Genomic DNA, 26,478 nt, shown 5'->3' with positions numbered 1-26,478 from the left:
TTGGAAAGCAGATCAGAGCATGCATATATGATTTTGATGATGAAGATGTTGTTCCTAAGCCTGTGTAGACTGAGATCTTGAAGCATAATGATTCGATTGAGATAGTTAATTCGGCTATTGGTGTTGTCGATGAAGAAGTGCAAGAGCCTGAAAAATGAAAATAATCAGAAGACTATGAGGTATGTAGGATTGAATCATTTAGAAAATCAAATTATTGGTGACAAGAATAAAGGTATAATGACTAGGAGAATGATTGATGTTGAAGAGATATGTTTCATTTGAAAGATTTAACCTAAAGATGTTGCAAAATTATGCAAGGATGATAATTGGATCAAAGAAATTGAAAAAGAGTTGAATCAGATTGAAAAGAATAACACTTGGGATCTTGTTCCGAGACCTAAAGACAAGAATGTGATCGATACTAAAAGGGTGTTCCAAAACAAACTAAATGAAGCTGGTGAAGTTGTTAGATACAAAGAAAGACTAGTATGTAAAGGGTTTTCTTAGATGGAAGGTATTGATTATAAAGAAACTTTTCCCCCAGTAGCTAGAATTGAAGCTATTAGATTGCTACTTGGATATCCTGCTTATAAGAAATTCAAGGTATATTAGATGGATGTCAAGTTAGCATTTTTGAATGGTGATCTTGAAGAGGAAGTCTACATTGAGTAACCAGATAGATTTTATTTATTAGATGAAGGAGATATGGTATGCAAATTGAAGAAATCTCTATATAGACTGAAGCAAGCCCCTAGACCCTGGTATGCAATATTGGATAAGTATTTATTTAACTTGGGATTCAGTAAACATACTAATAAAAGTAACTTATATTTTAAGGTTGAGAATAATAACATTTTGATTGTTGAAGTCTTTGTTGATGATACCATTATTGGTGGTGATGGTAATTTGAGTATGAATTTTGCTAATGATATGCAAAAGAAATTTGAGATGTCTATGATAAGTGAGATGAAATTATTTTTAGGGTTGTAGATTACTTAGACTGATAAAGGTATTTTCATTTCTCAATCTAAGTATGTGAAGGAATTGTTGAAAAGTTTGGGTTACCTAATTAAAAGCTTGTTGGAACTCCTATGGTGACTGGATGCAAGTTGTCTAAGAATGATGAATCTCATAAAGTTAATCAAGATTTGTATAGATCTATGGTTGGTGGATTATTGTACTTAACTTAGACAAGACCGAATATTATGCATGTTGTTTATCTTTGCACTAGATTTCAAGCTAATCCTAAAGAAACTCATGTTACTATTGTAAAGAGGATTTTCAGATACCTATAGGGGACTATTGACTATGGTTTGTGGTATCCAAAGAATGATGTTTTCTTGATATGTGCCTATATTGATGCTGATTAGGCTAGTGATATTGATGACCGACAAAGAATTACTGATGGAGCATTATTTTTGGGAAAGAAGTTGATTTCATGGTCCAGCAAGAAACAAGATGATGTATCTTTATCTAATGTTGAAGCTGAATACATTGTTGCTACTAGAAACTATACTCGGGTAGTTTGTATGAAGAAAATGTTGAAGGATATTAGAATGATTTATGATTAGCCTACTATTATATATAGTGACAATTAAAGTGCTATCAATATCTCAAAGAATCCATTGCTACATTCTAAAACAAAGAATGTATCAATAATGTATCATTTCTTGAGGGAGAAAGCTAGTGATCAGGAAGTTAGATTGGGATATGTATCTACAAAGGATCAAATTGCAAATATTTTCACTAATCCTTTGTCTGTAGATACATTTGTCTATTTGAGAGATAAGTTAGGGGTCTCTACCACTCCTGCTAAGAACTAGATGCATGGAGTTGCATCAATCCGATGGATTTTAGAGCATTTTCTTTTTATTCGAGTTGATGAGTTGGTTCTGCTACTTAGTTGGAGTAGTCAGTATGTGGTTCAAATGATCAGTGGATTGAGTTGTGAAAGATTATCTTGTATAGGGGGAGAGAGACATGTGAAAAATTGCTTTATCTTTGGAAGCCTTGTGAGCATGATCTTAGGGGGAGTTTGTTTTAGTTTGATGATGTTGATATATTTCCTTTGCATTGATTTTTTTTCATATTCATATATTGCCATCAATGCCAAAGGGGGAGATTGTTGGATATTGTTGCTGCTAGGATATGTTGTTGTAACTGATGTCAACACATTCCTATGTTTTGGTGTTTCGATGATTGGATTGTTGATATGGTTCATTTATCTATTTGGGATGCTGGAATACTTCATTCCTTATTTGTTTTAGTGGTTTGTATGTTTACTTGATCATATTATTTGATCTAGTTTGTAGTTCAGTCTTTTTATTATGTGGTTGGCAGAGTTTTGTATTTGATTGGGTGAGCTCCAGGATGATTAAATTTTTGGTTGCAAATTTGGGAGAATTTTTTGGATGTTCATGTGTATCTTCAATTCAGATGGTTCATGATTTGGTGCTTTGCAAGCTATCTTTCTAGTCTGCATTGCTGATGTTGAGAATTCTTGTGAGTTAGCATGTTGATCGATGAAGATTTGAATAAGTGGTGTTGGTACAACTATTGTGGATGTTTATAATGTATTTGTTAGTGTTTCCTAATTGTGTCCTATTTTTCTTGGTGGTTTGCATTGATTTTTGTGCACGTTCTTGGTGATTTTATTGATCCAATTATATTCTTTGTGTTATGCAGTATTCGTGGTGGTGTAGCATGTTGCGCGGTTGACCTTGGCAAGATTTTTGGTGGTGATGCATATTTGGAGTTTTGATTTAGGTCCATGCTATGTCATATATGCCATTATATTGGTCTAGTGGTTGATATATATTGTGTGATGCAATTTTGTAATTAAGGGTTGAGGGTTTGGCCGATCTTGTAGTCAAGGTTGATGATTTGTATAAATCGGTGGTATAGTCATGTAATTTGCATGTCGATGTGGTGTCTGCATTATTACAGAGTGGTGTGTGTGTATATAAGATAGTTTATCCTTTTGTATGGTGTATTGAGCAGAGATTTTGCAGGGAAGACAAATATTCTTAACCAAAACTTTTATTAGGCATTAGCAGATGATATCTTTGCACTTCATATAATCCAGATTGTAGTCTGAATCTTATTATAAGGTAGTGAACCTTCCCTGAAGTTTGGAGCCTTCTAGGTCATCTTATTTTGAGCAGTGAGCTCTAGGAAGAGTTCCTGAATGCATGTGCATTCCCCATTGTAATATTTACACATACTACTGCAAAGTATCATCTTATTGTGGGTAGGTTCCCACCCTAGTTTTTGTAGGATGAGATGATATGTGAGATGATTTTAGGAGCAATTGAGCATAGTTTCACATGTATTATTCAGTAGTAGAGCATAATAGAGCAATTTATCAGAACAGTAACAATGGATCACTTTGTGCCTAACTAGAACTATCATTTGGTATAGTTAGATTTTTTTCTTCAGTTCATTGCTCATTATAATTATTTTGTATTAGCATGTAAGGTAGTGAGCCTTCCTCTGGGTTGTAGCCCTTTTTTAATTAAGTAGTGAGCTCTAGGCAATGAGCCTGAATGCATGTGCATTCTCCTCATGTAATATTATTTTACTACTGGCCATAGTATAATAATATTGTGGGTTCAAATCCCACTATGGATTTTCCCTTTCTGGGTTTCCATATAAAAATATTGGAGTTATGGTTATGTGCTTTTTTTTTGTGTTTTTGCATTATAATTTCTACTATTATCATTTGGTGGATAAAGAATCAAATTAACAAATTTATAAATACCAAAACACTGATTTAGCTCCCCCTCTCAGTGTTCATTGGTTTTTCACTTTCTGGGTTTCCATGTAAAAATATTTGTGTTATGGTTATGTGCTTATTTGTTTTATGTTTCTGCATTATAGTTTTCGCTACTAGCATTCAATGGATAAAGAATCACATTAACAAATTTATAAATACTGAAACACTGATTTAGCTCCCTCCTTCAGTGTTCATTGTTTATTACATCTAAGAGGCAAATCATCATCATCATCTATTGCAGATCTCAAGATATACCTTTCCATCATTTATTTCAAGTATTTGCAGTATTTCATTCAAGGTTGATTCCAAACTAGGGTTTGTCTAGGAAAACCCCTTTCTTATTCTTTCTATGTGTAGGAAGTAGGTGCACAGTTGTACTTCTATAATTAAGATTTATTTGTAGAGATGAAAAAACCCTTTTCGACGTGCAGAAAGTTCAGAGGACCAAGTTGGGGGCACCCCTGTTTGGACACATGGCCCCTGCAACTTTTGCCTAATTTCATGGAGTAGCTCTGAATCATCTCAAACTTCTTAGATCCAGGTACATGATTGAATCTTGAATTTGTAGCTCACTGTTTCTACCTATTTTGTCTTCATCCAAGCGAAAATTGATCTTAGTGATTTTCCCCTTTCAACTGGCGAATTTGCTAAGCTCCCAAATTTTCCACTTTGCATTTTGGTGAACCTGTCTCCTTACACCATTATTTCTATTTTTTTGTTTTTAGATATGATTGTATGCAATTTAAAATTCAAATTTTCATTTACAAGTGTGATTTCCTTCCAAATTTTAAAAATTTAGAGATTAATTTCACTAAAAACCTAATTTTTAAATTCCAAATTGAGCTTGTGATTTGTATAAATTGGATTAAATATTTCAGATCTAAGCATTCATTCCATTTGCAAATTCAAATTTACATATACAAGTCAAGTTTCACATTTAATTTTTAAAATTAAGTGGTTAATTTCAAAAACCCTAATTTTTAAATTTTTTAAATTGAGCTTGTGGGTTGTTTAAATTTTGAATTTCCCTCTTCAAATTTGGTTGCTAATTTAAAATTCAAACTCAAAATTGCAACCTTGGATCAAATTTAAATTTTAAAATTAAGTGGTTGGTTCCTAAATTAATCATGTACATTTTCCAATTCCAAATCCCAAACTTAGATGTTTATTTATATTTAAATTTTAAATTAAGTGTTTCTTTCTACAAGATCCTAATTTTAAATTTAATTCTCTTATGGACAATTTCAGATTCAAATTTTAAATTAAGAGGTTAATTAAAAGACCCCTAATTTTTTAAATTAAATTAATTCTTTCAATTCTCAAATTTCAATATTTCAAATTTTAAAATTAAGAGGTTATTTAACAAAGCCCTTATTTTAAAATTAATTTTTTTTTGGATAAATTCAAATCTTCTAGTGAGTCATTTTAAAATATAAATTAAAAGAGGTTATTTTCAAGGTCCTAAGTATATATTTAAATTTCCTAGGAGGTTGCATAATTTTTTAAAATTTTTGAATTATTCAAATTCCAATTTCCAAATCTCAAACTTTCAAATTCTCATTTTCAAATTTTCATTTCACAATTTTCAAAATAAAAAATTCAAATTCAAATTTGAATCTCATCAATTTAAATAAATTAAGTGCTTTTATCTTTAAATAATTTGCTTGAAATTAAATTTCAATATTAATCATGTCAATTAATGGACTTGATCTATTTCCTATTTCACATATGATTACATTGCTTTTTCCATACATTTATTATAATTATGTGTTGGATAATGCCTTCTTTCACTTCATGTTACTTCTTTTAATCCATAGCACCTGGACATATTGCATTTTTTGGATTTCCAAGTTGATTCCTTTTCATATATTAGATATCCAAGCTTTCATTTTTCATATATGTTGTGCTATGGTGATATTTTGGGGAAAATGCATTTCATATGCAGATCACCTAAAATATTTTGTAGATCCTAATCCTAGAGATGACAATGAGAAACCTAATACTTGTAGCTCAACTGGGGTATCTAATGTGAATGAAGAAAGAGCTAATACTCCTATCAATGATATCTCTAATGGAGAGAAATCATTAAGGATGAACATGGCCCCATCTTCTTCTCATACACATACCCTTGCCTATCTTGGTCCATCTCTCTAGATCCTCCTTATAATCCTAGAGCCTATCTTAAACATTAAAACATTTATAGAGAAGATGGTGTCATGCATTTTATTGATGATCTCCCTCCCCATATAACATTAATCAATGATGAGGCCTTAGGTGATAAGGATCTTCCTTCCCAATCTACCAAAGAGGGCATGCATGATTAAAGAAAGGGAAGTCATCTGTAAGATATTTATTCTTCACCTACTAATCCTTTCATTCCTTTTAAACATCCTTACACTAAAAAATTCAAAGAAATTTATTAAATGTTCCCCCACCTTCTCAATTAAAGGATTATTATAGGAGTGGATTCAACATGGTATTAAAACAAGGTTTTAGAGGACAAGGACTTGGAAATTTTGAACAAGGAATTTGAGTCCCTATAAACCCTCCTGCACAAATAACCACAAAAGGCCTAGGAATGATAATAAATCTCCTATGGATGAACTCTTTAGGATTCAAGAATTCAAAAATCATCTTGCAAGGCAACAAGCCATTAGTGCTCAAAAAAGAGCTTCTTCTTCAAAAACTCATTTTTGTTCATTTCATCAAACTCATGATTATCATGCCGATGATTGTACCAATTTTCAAAATTCAATAAAAAGACTTATCAATAGTGGTAAAGTTAAAATAATGGATGATAATCCTTCCTCTTCTAATAACAACTCTTTTCCTCAATCTCAAAAGAATAAACCTACATCTATTAATGATCAAGAAAGATTAGCAGCTAGAATCTTTTAGAGATTGAAGTATGATAAGAATATTGCTTTTCATTTAATTAGAACTAATTACAGTTACAAGCATAAGAAAGATGATTTAAATTGTCTTTTTCATAATTGTTATTCTCATTCTCTTGGAAAGTGTAAAGCATTTAAGGAATTTGTTCAAGAACAATATGATCATTCTTGTATATGTCTTTCAACAGATCTTGCTCTCTTTCTAGGTGAAAAGGTAGTGCCTTAGCACTCCTTTCACCCCTGTGTTTCTTCTCACCCTATGACATAAGAAATTAACTTAATTGTGGGCTCTTTTTCATTAGAGGTGATGCTTCTTTAAAATCAAATATCCTAGAGTAGCAACATGATTTCCCCTCTTTCTCTCCTCTTCCTAAAAGTTTTAGTATTTTCTTTGTGATTGCATTATTTATAACTTGATGTCCTTTCTTGCATGGAATTATCTTTCATGTGAGCATATACTTGTTTCTTGGCTTTGACCTATTCCTTGCTTGAGATGGTACACCTTTTATGAATAATCTCTCAGGTCAGAGAGGATTTGCGATCCCTCTTCTATCTTCCTCTTTCTCTTTCAAGATATTACCTTTTCTTGTGAGTTGCATTATTCATAGGGTAAGTGCACACAGATGGTGGTCAAAAAGGGGGGTATAAGTGGACACTTTTTTTTCGAGATCAAGTGAACCTGAACTTGGAGGCAAAATTTGAAAGTCATCCACTCAAGATATGAAGATAATCAAAGAACAAATATTGTATTACTCTGAATCTAGCTTCCAAACTACTAAACTTTTTCAAAATTGGATAAGATTAAGGGGGTCAAATCCTTTGCGCATGAAAAACTGACCCTATTTTTTTTCTGAAAAACATAACATAGTGTCTGACGTACACATCAAAAAATTCATAGTTAGATTTAGTATTTTGACAAATCCTTTGGGAGAAAGATAGTTAAGAGTGAGCACTAGAAGATGTGTATTTTTTTGTAATTTTTTGTTGAGTATTTTTTTTTTATGATTTTTCCAATCGAACACATCCTAAAAATTTGGTACCTGTTTGTACGCGAAGCATAAGTTGCACTAAACAAATCGAAAATACAGTTTTTTTTTTAAACTTGTAAAGAATCAAGTGCACTACAATAATATATAATTTTTTTAAAATTTGGATACGTATATCAAAAGTTATTCAAAAAATGGTGCACCTATGTCTGTGAGAACTATGGAGACACTAGTAAGAGAAATTCAATAATAATATGTTATTGTTGTTCAAATTGAAAACAAATTATATGGTTAGAAAGCTCAGAAGATGGGTGAAAATTTGGTGGCAATTTTAGAAATACCCACTTTATGAAGTGTAAACCGGATGATGACAAAGTCGATAAACCAAGTTGATAAAATAAAACACGTCAAAAATGAGAGAAATGGAGGGAAATCAAACTTCCAATCCATAGCTTTGTCATCCAGGCCTATTTCCAAGCCTAAACAGTCAAAAGCACATACGTGGTACGTATAGTGTAAGCAGCGCGTATACGCTATTGTATAATTTGATATTCTATGTATAATATGTGTATATACATATAATATATGTAATATATAATATGTGTATAATATGACATTGTATATATAATATGTTTATATACATATAGTATATGTATATATATAATATATTAAACATATATATACACATGTAAGTGTATCGTCTCTCCCTCTCAAATGCATACAAAGTCTCTCTCTCTCTCTCTCTCTCTCTCTCTCTCTCTCTCTCCATCCCCCATCCCTCTTTCTCTTATTCTCTCCCTCCATACCCCACTGCAACTGTGTTTGCACTTGTATAGAAGTAAGTGAATTTATTTCTTGTCTGCAACTTCCTCTTTGATTTTTATCATGTATCCTCTCCTAAAAAAATTGACTGATGGATTATTGTGCATATATTGAATAGGAGGAATAGGGTTTGAAATTGAACCATAGATGTATTACCGTGACAAACAAGGAAACATGTAGCAATATTCTTCTCGAATGTGTTTTTACATGAGTAGACTAGATGTGGAAAATTGTGTCAACAAAGCAACATGATGAGTCGGAGTACCTACAATATGCTTTTCAAAAGAAAACAATAGGTAGGAAGAGAAAGAGGGAAAGTAACATAGATGATGTCCTATAGAATGATAGTGGTGGGTATACGAGAGTTCCCATGTTGTTACACAATGCCTGTCACCTAAAGAAATTAAAGTTTGTTGTATGCATGGCAATGGTAGTATATGATGATCATCACTTGTCAAAAAGTTTGGAATGATACATACCCATGAAAGAAATCAAGTGTGTAATTCCTATAGTCACAATCGAGATCAGTCTTATAACCTTGAAAATTTAATAACATCATATGTTTTAGAACTTAGGCAGTAATCTTAGGGTTAGGTCAAGCTATTACACTTGCTTTTTAGTGAAGCCTTGTTGTTTGTTTGCTTGGAGTCTCATTGTATGATGTTCTATTCATAACCTTAAATTTAATATATCATTTTATTAGCCCACCATATGGCCCCTTAGGTGTCATTAGAGGTCGTATTGTTTCTTAAGAGGTCATATGGTATCTTGTGACCCCTTAACACCCCTCCTCTTTCCCTCCCCCCTACTCTCCCCCTTTCCCTCTCTCTCTCTCTCCCTCTCCCTCCTTCTATCTCTCTCCCTCTCTCTACCTTCCCCCCCTCTCTCTCTCTCTTTCTCTCTCTCTCACTCTCCCCCTCTCCCTTCATCCATACCCCTTTTTCTCTCCCACCCCCCTCTTCTCTCTCCCTCTCCCTCCCTCTACCTCTCTCCCTCTCTCAACCTTCCCTCCCCTGTCTCTCTCTCTCTCCCTCTCTCTCCCTCTCTCTCTACCTGCAATATGTTTTTCAGAAGAAAAGAACAGGTACGAAGAGAAAGAGGGAGAGTAACACAAATGATGTCCTGTAGAATGATAGTGGTGGGTATGCGAGAGTTCCCATGTTGTTACACAATGCCTGTCACCTAAAGAAATTAAAGTTTGTTGTATGCATGGAAATGGTAGTATATGATGATCATCACTTGTCAAATAGTTTGGAACGGTACATACCCATGATAGAAATCAAGTGTGTAATTCCTATAGTCACAATCGAGATTAGTCTTATAACCTTGCAAATTTAATAGCATCATATGTTTTATAACTTAGGCAGTACTCTTAGGGTTAGGTAAAGCTCTTACACTTGCTTTTTAGTGAAGCCTCGTTGTTTGTTCACTTGGAGTCTCTTTGTATGATGTTCTATTCATAACTTTAAATTTAATATATCATTTTATTAGACCACCATATGACCCCTTACGTGTCATTAGAGGTTGTATTGTTTCCTAAGAGGTCATATGATATCTAGTGACCCCTTAAGACCCCTCCTCTTTCCCTGCCCCCTACTCTCCCCCCTCTCCCTCTCTCTCTCTCAATCTAATACTTGATTTCCCTCCATTTCTACAAACCCCAACAAACACTAATCAATCTACAAACCCCAACTAATACTTGATTTCAATATTTTCAAACAATTGTACAACTAAAAATGTGTTCAATTACCTTCTTCACACGTTTTGGTGTCTTCAAGGAATTTTTTTTCTTAGGATGAGCCCTAGACGTGGAGGGGGTACCCTAAAAACACAAAATTAACATGAGATATTAGTACAGATAATAAATTAAACATAATTTTAAAACTCTAAAATGAAATGACTTGCATATTCCATCAAAACAATACATAAAAATAGTTGTACAAAATATGATACCATATAGCCTTGTAGGCCAAAATCGATTGTTGAGAGCATGATGTCATCAATCTGGGACATTTCGTCCCCTGTCAACACCTACAAACCAGAAATTGGACCAAGCATTAAAGATAGTTAGTATATCTTGTATTTTTTTGAATTCAAAGTGTACTATTCTATTTTAACATGTTACAAAATTTATACCTCAGGCATCGAAGTTGCAGCTATGGTAACTATGGGAGGTGTATGGGATACCGCTCTTGCATCCTGAAATGCATATTATTTGTCTCAATTTAAATTTATGTATAAATGAAAATTCATTTATGTAATTACAAATTTAAAGTGACTGATAAATTAAATGTTATGAATTCAAATCAACACACCTGTGTCTGTGGCTCATGGGCAAACACCATGTCCATCAACTCATCTGTCAACACGACATCCTTAACCGTGTGAGCCTAACATCTACAACCACAAATCATGCATAGATGATATGAGTATCCATCTACACCGGCTGCATCATCTATCCCCGAGCATATCCTCGAGCAACTGACACACATATGCTCGATGGGCTCTCTGTCGCCCTCTAATGGGTCATCATCCAATACAATAGGGTGTGCTAATGATGTCCCATGCTAGATGATGGCACCAGTCAATGTTGTGGCTGCCTGAATAGTTTGTAGCTCCATCAACTCTTTCAGCTCTAATGGGACAGCCTAATGCACCTTGGGTTTGGGTGCTAGGGGGTGGCGACTCTCCACAGCTAATCACCTATGAGCTCCACGTTATCTTGGATAGAGCTACCACCTCTATGATGAAACTCTCTCATGTCAAAATGGTTTGGCCACACATTGAGCACAAACTCACAATATATTTTTCTCAAAAAATATAATGGCACCTCATAATTATTACAAGGTAGATCATCAAAGACCATCCACCACCTCTGCCAAAAAAGATTCTTCATCTACACATTGGTACACCAATGTATGTGAAACCTCTTTGCATTAAGGGGTAATGATTGATAAGTTTTGGGATCAACAAAAAGGGCACATATTTGTTGTTTAGAAATATGTTTGATTTTTACTCCATCGTATGATAGCCCATTGGCATAGAATTGACGACACCTATCCCTAAAGCTTCCCCATTTGGTAATTTATGTGGAAACAGCTATGGCACCACTAGCTAATGTTTCTAGGCTAGTGGCGAGGGATTGATGATGGTCAAGTTCAGAAGTTTTCAATTTTACAATCAGTGTATTTATTTTAGACGTATTTTATCTTAACTGATTAATTAATTCTTCCTATGTTTCAGCTGTGCAGTCAAAAGGAGGAATTGGGGGTTGTTCTTGTGTGTTTTCAAGAGGTGCATTTGGTTGTTCTTGTGGGTTTTCAGGAGGTGCATTTGGTTGTTCTTGTTCTAGATTAGAAGAATCTGGTTTTTGAAACAAAAAATGAAAAAACCTAATCAAAATTAATGAAATTAAATTCAAAATGTAAAACAAATTGCATAAACTGGAAAGAAAGACAAAAATAAACAAAAACTAACCTTGATCCATAGCCTGAAGGACAAATTTAGCACCCCGTTCGCGGTTTAGGTTAGAAAATGGGAAAAAAACAAAGTAAAAAACACACTTTATGGGTAAATGAGACCTAGTTTTTTTTTTAAAACTTTTTTTACCAAGCACTGCGTACACAGTTTTATTTGGATTATTAGCGCGTACGCGCTCATTTTCCTATAAGCAGCATGTACGCACTAATTTTCCTAGGTGTAGCACGTATGCGCTCATTTTCTTAAAAGCAACACGTACTCGCTACCTTTTCTAGGCTCAAGAAGAACAAACCTAAGTGCGTACGCGGGAATTTGAAATTTTAAAACCGCGTACGCGCTGCCTATTTTTCCAAGTTTTTTTTTGGTGGTGTCCACTTTTTTGACCACCATCTTTGTGCACACACCCCATAATGTGATTCACTTTCTTGCATAGGATTATTCTCTATGTGAATACATGTCTGTCCCTTATGAGGATCTATTCTTTGTTTGAAATGGCATGTCTCTTATGACTAACCTCTATTTAGAAGATGTGTAGTTCTTCTCCTTGTCCTCTTAATTGGGGGGAAAGGATGGTTATTTTCCCTCTCTTTCTCATCTATCACCCTTCTCTTTAGGGGTTGCATTTTTCATGTGTGGATATCCTTTCTTGCAATTCTATGTCTCTTATGATTAAATACCTCCTTAGGGGAATATTTTTTATCTTTCTTTTTATCTCTCTCTATGTTTGAAGATTACCACTTCTTTTGAGATGCATTTTACATATACTAATGTCTTTTCTTGCATTTGATATTGATTCATGTGAGTTTATTTTTCATTTCCTTATGCTTAATCTCTCCTTCAAATATTGTGTAATTATTCTCATTGTCATTACACTTGGGGGGCACTGATTGATATCTCTTCCTCTCTAAGGATCTACTTTTCCTTTGTGGAGTGGTGTTTGTTCATAATGGGGTGTCATTCCTTGTGTGAAGTTATTATTTTCTCAACAATTCTCTCTTATACAAGAGGTGTAATTTCTTGGCTACAACCTCTTCTTCACTTAGAAATGTATATCTATCATAAATTCACCCCTAAAATTGGGTCAAAAGTATGTCATCGTTCATCAAGAATCTATTTCACCTAGTAATACGAGAAAGGTATGAATTCTTGATCTCCTTCCCTTATTTTGGTACAATATGTTATGTTTGTGCAAGATAGATCATCTTGGAGGTAGATGTCTTTTGAGAAAACATCTCTTCTCCTCCAAGGATCCCCTTTACACTTGTTGCAAGATATCTCTTTTTCAACTATCTTATCCTTGCTTGAAGACTATTCCCTCTCTAGCTTGAATTTATGACATTGTTGCCTATATGATATATCCTTGGTGTTGAAGGTAAGGTATCCTTGTCTCTATCTTCCTTAAGATATCAACATAAAACTATGTTAATATCTTAAGCGGGGGGCACCCATACCGTTCCCTTGTATCATATTGTACTGTACCTCTTGCATATCATTTTTGCATGTCTTAAACTGGGTGTTCATTCTTAGATTTATAGTAAAAAATCTTAGAGTGGGATGCTTCACACTCGAAACCATATACAACATTTGATATATGTCTTAGACAGTGTCAACACATCACCAAAAATAGAAAAGTCTTAAATGGGATGGCCTCGAAACCAGACATGTATCTGCCTCTTGGCATTTACACATTTGCACACACATAATCACCCCTTGGAATTTTTATTTACATTACAAGTCTTAAATAGGTTGAAGCACACTAAAAAATAAAGCAAAGACTCTTAAACGGGGTGCTATATACTTGAAACCAGACATCATTTGCACACATGCACGAGGATGGGTGGAACTAGCTAAAAACAACTAGAATATTCTTACTCTCCTCCCCACATGGATCACTTGGATAAAAACATCTAGGGGTGAGTTGTCCATGTCCTTTCTCACCATGGATCACCTAGATAAAAACACCTAGGGGTGAGTATTCCATGCTCTCTCTCATCATTCTTCTCATGTATCACCTCGATAAATACATCTAGAGTGTATTCATGCTCTCTCTTCTTCCTCTCATGAACTCATAGTTTTTCTATTTGATATTTCATGGATGATGCTTGCTTTTCTCTTTTTTGCGATCATTTGTGTTTGGGAAATTGCATTTTCAAGAATGATATTAGTTGTTGAGAAATTTTGATATCGAGGTCTCTTTGGTTAGTTGACTTGGGGTCTTGTTTTGGGTCTTATGTGCCTTTGTGTATTTGCCTTTGTTTGTCTTTTTTTATTGATTTGTCTTTTTGTTTTTTTGTTTTTTTGTGTGCCCTTGCATATGTTTGAGTTAGTTAAGATCCTAAGATTGGGGGCTTACTTCCTTGAAATTAGTGATATATTATACTCCTTGTGATTTTGCTCTGCATTCTTCATCTTTGTCTCCCTTTCTTCTACTTTACTATGAGTATTTGCATAAGCCCATAATCCTGCTAAAGTGGGGACTAAATTTTGCATCCTATGTAATTTTGGCCATATTTTGGGCACTCGCCCTACCGGTTTCATCGCCATGCTTGATCTGGACCTATTTATGCCTCTTTTGTGCACCCAAACCTCATATTTGCATCTTACAAATTGCATAGCCCTTTGATCCTGGCCCAAACTAGGGTAGGACAAGGGCACCATGCCCTGGTCCTCCCTAATTGGGACCTGTCTTGGTCCCTAGGCCCTCTCTAAATTTTGAGTGGGAAATTAATCCCCTATGATGGCCTCTGTCAAAAAATTAAATATTTGACAATAGGCAAGTATATAAGGAGGTCTTCCCCTCTTATTTTGATATAGGATCATACATTCATGAAGGTAGAATTGGATCTCAAGCATTCAAGTGCTCAAGCATCCAAGCATTCATCATCAAGAATTCCTCAAGGCGGCATACTCTTCATTCATCTATTTGCAAGCATGTATGTGTGTTAGGGTTTAGTCATGTTCATGTCATTTCATACAACATATGTGATTACATCTAAGAAGCAAAGCATCATCATCATCTATTACATATCTGAAGGTATACCTTTTCATCATTTATTTCAAGTATTTGCAATATTCCATTCAAGGTTGATTCCAAATTGGGGTTTGAATTAGGAAAACCCCTATTACCAACCCCTCTCTTCTTCTTTATGTGTGTAGGAAGGATGTTCGCAACTATACTTTTGGAATTAAGCTTTATTTTTAGAGATAAAAAAACCCTTTTTGATGTGCGGAAAGTTCAGAGGACCAAGTTGGCGGTGACCCCAACTTTTGCCCAATTTTGTGGAGTAGCTCCAAATCATCTCAAACTTCTCATATCCAAGTGCACAAATGAATCCTGAATCTGTAGCTCACTGTTTCTGCCTATTTTGTCTTCAATTTCAACACTTGACTTATGCAATGTACAAAAGAGGGTCAACCACATTCCAATTTCAACCAATCTACTTAGTATTCAGTCCTTGCATCATTTAGGATTCGATCTAGTAGATTCAACCCCTCTTTTGAATGTAAAGTTTCCCTATGTGAAAATTGAGCTCAGTGATTTTCCCCTTTCAAATGGCAAATTTGCTAAGCTCCCAAATTTTCCACTTTACACTCCCTTATTTCTTCACCATCATCACTTTTGGTCTCAATTTGGTGTAAATTTCCTAGTTGCATGATTGGTTGTGCATGGGTACCTAACATGGCCTAGTTGTCGAGACCCGTAAAAATCGCACCTTCATAATTAGTTTTGCATAATAATTTTTCTCCTTAAGTTGCACTTAAGGGGAGTGTTTGTGTGAATAAGGATATTTACTAACTAGATAATGGTTAGAACCTATTCACACATGTTAAGTTTACTTCTAGAATACCTTAGTTGTCACTATTAGATCCTGGAGATAACTAAGAGGTTGGGGGGGGGGGTGAATCAGTTGCCTAATAAATTCAAACCAAAACTAATTAACCACTTAATGCTTAATGTCGGTAAACTAGTTAAGTATGCCGGTAGACAGTGTTAATAGTAAATTGCTATATCGGTAAGGATTAATGCATCAAACAAAAACATAAAGTCATCCACAACACATGACACCAATATTTGTACGTGGAAACCCTGTAAGGGGAAAAACCACAGTGGGAAACCTTACCCACAATCAGATGATACTACTGCAGATAATAAGTGTACAAAAGGGGTCTGCACATGCAGAAAGGCGAACAGCCTAGAGCTCACTGCTCAATCACAAATGGGAGTCACACTGACTATAGTTGGATGGTTAAATCCAATAAGAATGTACTACACAAAATAGCATCTTCATATGCTGGATTCAGTACCAGTGTAATGCTGATATGCTTCTACAAAAACCTAACTTCACCTTCAAATGATGTCTTCGTGTATGCCTCTACTTGATCTCGCATATACCTTCACTCAAATCTTTTTCGCATTCCACACTTGATCTTACAAATAAGATCTTACATTTATACCATACCCTAAGACCAATTTTAGTAGGTCAGCTCTATAAGATATTACAATAAAAACATTTTACAAATAATATAATATCTGATGCAAAAGTCGATTAAACATGTTGGCTTAATGCATTTACAACAATAATAAATCATGCCATGCTGATTTGGAAAAGATAAACTTGCCGGTGTAACCCTAAATAACCTGGACCTATTTATCAGTAAAAGAAAATATGCAAATATGAATATACCAATTATTATTACTTCAAAATAAAGTGTCCACATGATGTCTTGGACATTATGTAGTGTCTTCCATATCCTTCTAGGTACCGGTGAACAATATATCCTGCCGGTGAATCATATACCAGTAATTGTTGCACAGTTTACTGTTTGCCGGTGAATGTTGCTGGATCTCCAAAGTAGGTGTATTCAGTAGATGTTGACATCAATGACAAAACCATACCAAAATACCAACAGTCACATGACACAATCATTTAATATTGTTTAAGTTAGTTATCTTAGGTTTCATTCTAGATAGATATGAGTCAACATTATGCATTTAATTATGTCATAGGGTACTTGTAACTACTCCCTCCTCACTTGCCAATATAAGAAAGATAATTTGTACATTATATCATATCGATTGATCATCTGAAATTTATAGCAACTCATATTAAGTTCTTGTCTAGCATTGTATTTCAATCTTGTTGTTCTTCATTGCTCAATTTGGAACATTCTTGTGTGTGGTTGGATAGTTTCCTGGCTCAATCCCTTGAAGTCTGCAACTTCATGATGGAATAATAATCTCTCCAAAATTTTTAGGGTAATACTTTTTAATGTTTTTTCATAGACATAATAGTTTTTCTTCTTTCATAATATTTCTAAAGAAACTATATGGTATGTATTAAAACTATTGTTCTATAAGTTTATAGAAAACCTTGTTTGATATAGGTAATTTCTTAATATTTTAGGTCTCGATATTAATTATGAGACTAATATTTAAAGTGTACCTTATGATAATTCAATGTAGAACATTATATACATGGAGTGTTTATTATATAGTTTCTTTTAGTTAAATATAGGATGTATAAGAAGTCATATGCAAAAATAATATTTGATAATCAATAGATAATGTTTTCAAAACACTACCTATTCTTTAAGGAGAAAAAGTGATGGTGACTTGGATGTATCAAGTGACACTAAGGTTGAATTTTTTGTCTTTCAATACTTGGAATTTAAGGAAGATGAATTGTTTGTAGACAAATTCTTACAGTTATATAGGTAGAGTTTTTTAAATTAAAAGTAAAGTGTTGAATAGTTGTAGACAAATTCTTACAAATATATAACTAGAAATTTTTAAAGAAAAAAGTAAATTGTAGTCCCAAAGCTAATTGAGAATGAATACATGGGAACAAAAAGGAAATCAAGGAGACTAATAATGGTAATAAATTCCCTTTTGATAATTTTCATCTTAAATGTGGCTCTAAGGGTTTTTTGGGCAAATATTATGGAGTTTAGGATTCTTCCTTTAGCACAAGAGTTAGGAAATAGATTGGTATTTCCTTTCATTTGGTTCAAATATCTCACCAATCCTTCAAATAAGAAGAATAGTGAGAGTTTTAAAAGTACAAAGCTATGTCACACTTTTATAAAGGAAATGATCAATGCTGATTCAAATTTTTAAACTAAATCAATAGAGATGAGTCAACATTATGCATTTAATTGTGTCATGGGGTAGTTGTAACTACTCCCTCCTCACTTACCAATATAAGCAAGGTCATTTGTACATTATATCATATCGATTGAGCATCAATTTATAGCAACTCATTGTAAGTTCTTGTCTAGCATTGTATTTCAATCTTGTTGTTCTTCATTTCTCAAGTTGGAACATTCTTATGTGTGGTTGGATAGTTTCCTGGCTCAATCCCTTGAAGTCTGCAACTTCATGATGGAATAATAATCTCTCCAAAATTTTTAGGGTAATACTTTTTTATGTTTTTTCATAGACATAATATTTTTTTTTCTTTTATAATATTTCTAAAAAATCTATATGGTATGTATTAAAACTATTGTTCTATAATTTTATAGAAAACCTTGTTTGATATAGGCAATCTCTTAATATTTTAGGTTTCGATATTAATTATGAGACTAATATTTAAAGTTTATCTTATCATAATTCAATGTAGAACATTATATATATGGAGTGTTTATTATATAGTTTCTTTTAATTGAATATAGGATGTATAAGAAGTCATACACAAAAATAATATTTGATAATCAATAGATAATGTTTTCAAAACACTACATATTCTTTAAGGAGAAAAAGTGATGGTGACTTGGATGTATCAAGTGACACTAAGGTTGAATTTTTTGTCTTTCAATACTTGAAATTTAAGGAAGATGAATTGTTTGTAGACAAATTCTTACAATTATATAGCTAGAAATTTTTAAATTAAAAGTAAATTTTTGAATAGTTGTAGACAAATTCTTACAAATATATAACTAGAAATTTTTTAATTTTTTAAGTAAAAAGTAAATTGTAGTCCCAAAGCTAATCGGGGATGAGTACATGGGGAAAAAAAGGAAATAAAGGAGAATAATAATGGTAATAAATTCCCTTTTGATAATTTTCATCTTAAATGTAGCTCTAAGGGTTTTTTGGGCAAATATTATGGAGTTTAGGATTCTTCATCTAGCATGAGAGTTAGGAAATGGATTGGTATTTCCTCTCATTTGGTTCAAATATCTCACCAATCCTTCAAATAACAAGAATAGTAAGAGAAAATCATAACCAAAAAGAAATGTTTCATTTTTATGTCAAGGGTTTAATCAATGTTGACATTTATTCAACTATGGAGAGCTCACTTTTAACTTATTTTCCTTACTCTTATAGAAAAACTAGAGTATTTTGAGATGATGAATCATCATTATCTTAAATTATTATTAGTGTTGTTTGCTTAGTAGTCTTCTATGACTTTGATAGGTTTAATTATCACCAAATTCCTCAATTGAGGTTGTAGAAATTATTTTATGGTTTGAACACCTAATCATTTTGTTTCCTAAAACATTTATTCCGAGTGAGGCTTGTAATTGATTCCTTTCCTTTTTTAGAAACATAAATTGTTTTATATATTTAAATAGATTTATCATTAAACAAGCATTAAATTTTTAAAACATAAGTAATTATTAAATTATATCAATTAAATTATATAAATTTGAGTGAAAATTATGGAGTGACATTTAATTATAGTTGTAGGATAAGTGGTAATTATTTGTAGTCCCAAACAATAAAAATATTATGAAATTAAATTTAAAAAATTCAACCAAAGATATTTATATTTTGGAAAACCTTACAATTTGATATAAATTAAGAAAGAAAATATGGTGACTTTTATTCTATAAAATAATAAGTTATGATAAGTTACATATTTTCAATATATATAATATTGATGAGGGTAGGAGACTCTATTACATGATGATATTCCACTTATAAATACATGAACCAATTCAAAAGTCATATTGGTATTGGTTCAATCATAATTTTGCTAATAAGATTCTTTGTCTCAATGTTAGAGACACTAAATCCATCTCTTTCTTTGTAGAAAAGTTGAAGACCTTTTGATAAATTATATGCATTATCTTTGCTAACTAATGGAACATTATGTGATTTCAAATATTCCCAATTCAATTCTTTAAGTCTTTCATCAATTAAAGAATTGAGATAGTTCAGTGCATCTTCCTCATTAGATTCAGGGTGGTCTTTCATGTAACATGTTATACATGATACCACTTCTCCACGATCTGCCTCAGCCTTCACAATAAACATTATTTTTTTGTGAGATGTAAATTATGGCTAACTAAAATCTATTTTAACTGATCATATACAAAGAAACATGAGTCTATGACTGTTACATTTTTTAAATATATAACATACCTTAAAAGTCCTTGTGTCACCTCTTAATCTGAGGGTTAAGCATAATAACTCATCAAATCTTGATGGGTAATCAATTTCTTTGAGAATTTCATCAGAAAGAGGTGCATCTAAAGTTAACACAGGTTGCAAGGTCAAAACACGGGACCCAGCACTCACTTTTCCATTCTCTAAATATTCCTCTAAAGATGGTGTATAACCCATAGCAAGCCACTCTGCTTCTTTCATGTAGGCATCTATATAAACTTCCCACTACATTCAAAAAACATTCCAAGTTAATATTAATATTTTATGATAATAAAATTAACAAGAAAAACTAGCCAAATCAACCTGAAAAATAGATATTAAGTCAAATAACCATATAAATTTTAAAAAATACAATTCAAATTGCTTTAAAATGTTGAGTAAAACTAGTATGTTATTAGTAAGTTGACCATATTAAGTATGTATAATATAAGATTTAATTTAATTGAGAAATGGAAATGTAAACAATATTTAAGTTTTCAACATTGTATTCACATTGGTATTGCAAGTAAAACTAATATATTAAAGTGCAATTAAAAAACAAAAAGAAATATTTAATATACCTCCACCTTGTATACTAGGTCTCTTATAAAGAGCAAAAACAATAACCTAAAATTTACTCTTTTTAATAAAATAATTATAATCTATCTACATTTTTTTCAATTAAAGAGATGAATAGAAAATTATATATATGTAATGAGAGAGAGAGAGAAAATAATTTTAATAGTTGTGTGGAAATATTGGCAATAAAATTTCAACGTTATATCTAGGAATTATAGCTAATACTTATAGGGTGCTTAGTATTTTCTCCCATGTCTTTTATAACTATGATATGTGATAGGTATAAAATTCTACTTTTAAAATAGGCTTTCATTTTTTTATTTTTTAAAAAAAAATTTCCTGCTATTTATCATTTTAGGAATGTTTACTTTACCTAGGACTTCTAATTCATGTAAAATATGATGAATAATTATTTTATTATCTTAAAATTTTTATCTTTTCGAATATTGGAGTCATTTAAACATTGCATTGGGACTTGCCAATTTCTAAAATGTTTCATAGTGGACAAATAATTTTTCCCTTCATTTAATCTAAGATATATTTCATATTGCATTGTTATTTTGTGACATGCAATCTCATGGCCTATTTACATTGTTAAAATTAAAAATTTCTCTAAATAGTGTATTCAAATTTATCTTGCTAAAAATTATGTTATTTTAAATAGAAATGCTATAGATTTTTTTGGCAATGTAGATCTATGTTTTTACCTATGTTTATTTTAGATGTAAAAATAGATAATGAACTTGACACTAAAATTGTTATGTGCTTCTACTACCTCATCAAGAACCTATGGAGTGTTCTTTGTACTATCATCATTATTCTACTCAAAACATCTTTTTATTATCTTCCCAGTAATGGAATCACCTTATTTCTTATGGAGGGGAATTAAGGTACATGTAGGTCATTGCCATGGTTTCTTTTCTACATATATTATCTGGTTAGGGAGGAGTGTTGCCACTTACACAAAAAACATTAGAATGGATAGGAGGTCTATAATTATCTTTTTATTAAATTTACATTTGGATAGTTTTTCAATAGGAGAATCCGTCCCTCGTCTTAGTATGTCATCCTATCTTAGTGATAGAATATGTGTTGTGTTTCTTATTTTGGTTGGGTTCCTTTAGTTACATCTTTTAATTTTGAACATTTTAATATTCATGAATACCTACCAATTTCTTTCCATTCTAATATTTCTATTATATATAACAAAAATGGAAAAATTAATGAGACCCAAAGAATGTCATTTTTATAAAAATGATATTGTAACTACTAAAAGGGTATATAGGGTAAATACTTTGTAAATTAAGTAGAATTTTTTGACATATTAAATAATAAAATTAAAGGTAACTCTATTTTTGGTAATAAGTAAATAGACCATCTTAGTGAATATTATTTACAATAAAGTTTTACAAACTTTATATAAATAAATAAATTATAGGTCAATATAAATTTCTATTTTTATAATAATTAATAAATATAAGAAAGGATCACAGATCCAAGGAGTTAAACAAAAATATATCAGAAATAGATCATGTAGTATGATCCTAAAGAAAACTCTAGAAACTAAGTATTTAATCATTAACTGAGCTCAAAATAAAGAGTAAATTAGCTTACCTCATAAGCTTTTGGGAGAGATTGTATGAAATCATCATCCCACAAGTTAGGATGATGATTGCCAATGCGTCGTGTTATGCCTTCATCAGTGGTTATCACTGCCATATTGATGGTAGTTTTAGCAAGTCTGCTGCGCGCAGGGATTTTCTTTTTAAGGTATGGCGTATTGAAAGGCTTGTGATAAAAAAGAGGCTTATGGATTGGTGGCTTCTGTAACTTGTGTCCAACCATACTGCAAGGCAATGGTGTAATGCAAGGAAGAGACATTTTGGCTGTAATGCTATATCCTACTGGGCGAGGAAGATCTTATCTTGTTTAATCCGAGGTTTCTCCTCCACTCCAATTTATAGAAGTCCTATCAAACATGGAGATACCAAACTAGTCTATCTCAGAAACCAGTTTTCTACGGCAGACCGAATTCACTGCTTATGACATGGGGTCGGTGAATATCTGGTAAGGACTTTTGAAGGAGAGAGATGATGGCATCCTGAAAAGTATGATTGATGTGGACAAGCAACTCCTTTTCTTCAAATTTACAAGCCATATACGCCAAGTGCCGAGCGTATTGTCTCTAGCCCGCAAAACGTTGGTCATTTTAGGATCTTACTATAATGATGGAGACCACTGCCCATTTCTGACCATTTAGGGTCAAATTTTACCTTTGATCATTACGTTAAATGTAGTTTAAGAATAACCAATATATGGTGGGTGTTGAGTAATTATATTTGAGACCCTATACACTAGCAATAGTTGGGTGCTAGTGTTTGACATTAATGTAAAGTGGTTGTTAGTGTTCTTTATCTAATTTTTACTATGTTTTTAATGGTCATTTTGTTTTTAATCCCATAATAAATTTGGTTATATTTTTTATATGCAAGTTTTTTAGTTAAAAAGAAATTTAATTGAAAAACAAAGTATGATTTAATATTCTTTCTGATAAACAATTTTTTATTATAGAGAACAATAATCAAAATATTCTTTCTTTCATATTTATAGGTGATCAACAATCTTTTATTATAAAGAACAATAATCAAGAGTTCTAAAAATTAAAGATTAAGATCTGCTAGAATCATCATATGGATTCTCATCTATTACTTCCTCCAATCCGAGAATGCCTACCTTGAAAGACATAGATTAACATTTCCCTTTCTTTCATTGGAATGTAATTTGGAAATCCATGCATAGGTTTTTCTATTTAAATCTAAATCATTTTCCCTATTATATGCTTGCCAACTTCTTGATTTCGTGTTATCTTCACCATCCTACTTGTTCTGTATTACTCACACACTAATGTTGGGAAAAATTTCTTCTAGGGTTGTTATTTTCTACATTGCATTCATATAAGTTTTAACAAAAAATATAGACTTCAGATTGTAGAAGATGTAATGAAATTATAGAAGGGATGAATTTTCCATATTCCATGAAATTCTCATATACTTGTTTTGGATTCAGCCATGTATCTAATTTATAGATCACACTAGGAGACCCATCATGTATTTTTTATCAAAGTTATAGATCACACTAGTTGATTCATCATTTGCCATGTTGAGAGACTTATAATATGGATCATAGAAATTAATACTAAAAAAGGGGTTAGGGTAGGGGAATAACAACAAGACAGAAAATAAATGAAAAGAAAGGAGAAAAAAGAATGGAAGAAAACGAATATACATGGATAACATAAAACCATGTACTAAATGAATAGTTAAATGTATAAATAATTCTAAAAAAGGGGTAGGATAGGAATGACAACAAGACATACAACAAATGAGAAGAAATAGGAAAAAGAAAGAAAGAAAGAAAAATGAATACACAGATAGAATAAAAACATGTACTAAGTGAATAGTTATATATATTTGTCTATCATATATATTAGTATTTTATTTACTTTATATTATTTTAAGACTATATTATTTATTTTTATGTTATTTTCATTTGAAAATTTATTTTACTCTTACATGTAACTAGTATTCATTATCTTATTTTTTATTTTTATTTTTTAAAATTTATAGTTTCTTTTGAAATATATATTAAATTATTTTAGAACCTCAAAAATTGGTGAAGAAAAGGATGAAGGAAAATGGGCGATTGAACATACCAGAGATCTGAAAAATTTCATGGACGCATGACTTAGTAGGCTAGAAATCTGGAAAATTCAGTATAATTGAGTAGGTCATATTTCTTCACCTTTTTTTTTTAGGGTTTTCCAATATGTAATTTTGAGGAAGTATAGAATGTACATAATAATAATAACAACCATATTTTGAAATAGTATCTATGGTTCAATTGTTGTAGTTGTGCAAGATCTAATAATTGTACATTCATTTGTGCTTATAATGTTCAGTTTTCCCACATATTTATACTATATTACCAAATGTTGGTGAAAATGGATCAATACTTGGAACACAAGAGAACCTATAGATGTTATATAAAAAAGACATAAATGTATACAGTCACAACAAAATAAATGTTTTTGTTTCAAACAAAATGTCATCTCTATCCTAAGTTTGTCATTTATAAAATACGATTCTCGCTTAAACAAATACTATTATCATAGTCAAAAAATATTATTCGTATGTGTACAACTATTGGGGTGACAATGTATATGCATTGGAGTATTTCATACTAATAATTTGTCTTGTCACAAATATAAAAGGTGAACAGAATAAATACTTTGTCTTTTTCATGAAATGTGAGGGATTGTCCAAAGGTTTTAGTGCTCAACAATTGGTCCCTTTGTGTTCAATATAAGTTGTATTTTAGATAATAATATGCTATTTTTATAACAAAAAACATTTTTTTTGTGTACAACTATTGATCCTTTAGTGTTGGATAAAAATGTTGGAGATAACACACATTTATGATTACTAATAGGTATTTGTTCATTTAAGTTGCATATCAGCTATATTTTACATAGAAATACAATATTATACTAATTACAAATCATTTTATTTTATTTAACTACAAGGTATTTTTAGATTGTTCTTCGAATCTTTAAAAATTTATTTTTTGGACACTAAGCACTATATGTGTTATTTTGACGAGTTGCATGATGATTCATGCCTTCAAACCTTAGTTCTAGATAGCTAAGTGTCCATTTTACTTTTCTAAAAAGAAATGGAGGTCCTATGATATTCCATCTGATGGCTACATGTTGACAAAGTTAGCACTCATGACTACTACTCCCTCTCCCCTACCACTACAAGGAGACACATGACCATCACTAGCAACCGACTAACTAGATACAAAAAGAAAGCACATATGGTACCACATCCCCTATGATATCAAGAGGCAAATGGGAACACACCACAACCAATAGTAGGGAGGCACATAGAACAAATAAAGGCATCAAATTGCAAAAATAAAGAATCCAATGAAACTATCCTATGCCAAAATTCCAATAAGGAATCAATCTGCACTCTAATCAACCCAAACATCATTGACAAATCAATTAAATTAATTAATTATCATATCATTGGTTCTCCACTTCGGAGCCCAATCAAAAGGGTGAGCCTTGATATCGTCGTGTATCAATTGAATAGTCTCATATAACAACTTCTTCTACTAGAATTGAAGGTTAACTTTGACATTTTTCCATAGTTGGAAACCCTTATTGGCCACCCAATTAGCAACCTAGTTCCCCACTCCCCTAATATGGGAAAAATGGATATCATAAAAGAATTCCTTAACCTTTCTAGATTCATCTACTATTTCTCCTAGTTTTCTTGAATACATAGATCTTCCATTGAAAGCCTCTATTATCACTATGGAGTCTCCCTCAACCCATAATTTTTTCCATCTCTTCTTTCTAGTAATCATTGGCCCCACAATGCTACTCTAGCCTTAGTATTATTGTTGGTCTCTAACCTAAAGCTTTAAGAATGAAGAACCACAATTTACCTTCCAAATCCCTAAAGAGTAGACAACCACCACCTGCTCTTCCAGGATTTCTCTTAG

At 32.2% G+C, this 26,478-nt stretch overlaps 1 protein-coding gene across 1 annotated transcript; it reads right to left on the bottom strand.

The window, feature by feature from the left end:
* Window positions 1-19,781: 19,781 nt before the first annotated feature.
* On the bottom strand, window positions 19,782-22,820 carry LOC131061204 (alpha pinene synthase, chloroplastic-like). Its single transcript, XM_057994738.2, has 3 exons — window positions 22,522-22,820; window positions 20,326-20,574; window positions 19,782-20,202 (listed from the first exon to the last, which is right to left on the bottom strand). The coding sequence occupies exons 1-3, from the start codon at window positions 22,786-22,788 to the stop codon at window positions 19,906-19,908; spliced, it is 813 nt and encodes a 270-aa protein (XP_057850721.2). The 5' UTR covers window positions 22,789-22,820; the 3' UTR covers window positions 19,782-19,905.
* Window positions 22,821-26,478: the final 3,658 nt, after the last annotated feature.

The sequence above is a fragment of the Cryptomeria japonica genome, chromosome 7 (genome assembly GCF_030272615.1).
Source record: "Cryptomeria japonica chromosome 7, Sugi_1.0, whole genome shotgun sequence".
NCBI lineage: Eukaryota > Viridiplantae > Streptophyta > Pinopsida > Cupressales > Cupressaceae > Cryptomeria > Cryptomeria japonica.
This window is presented reverse-complemented; position numbering and strand designations above follow the sequence as displayed.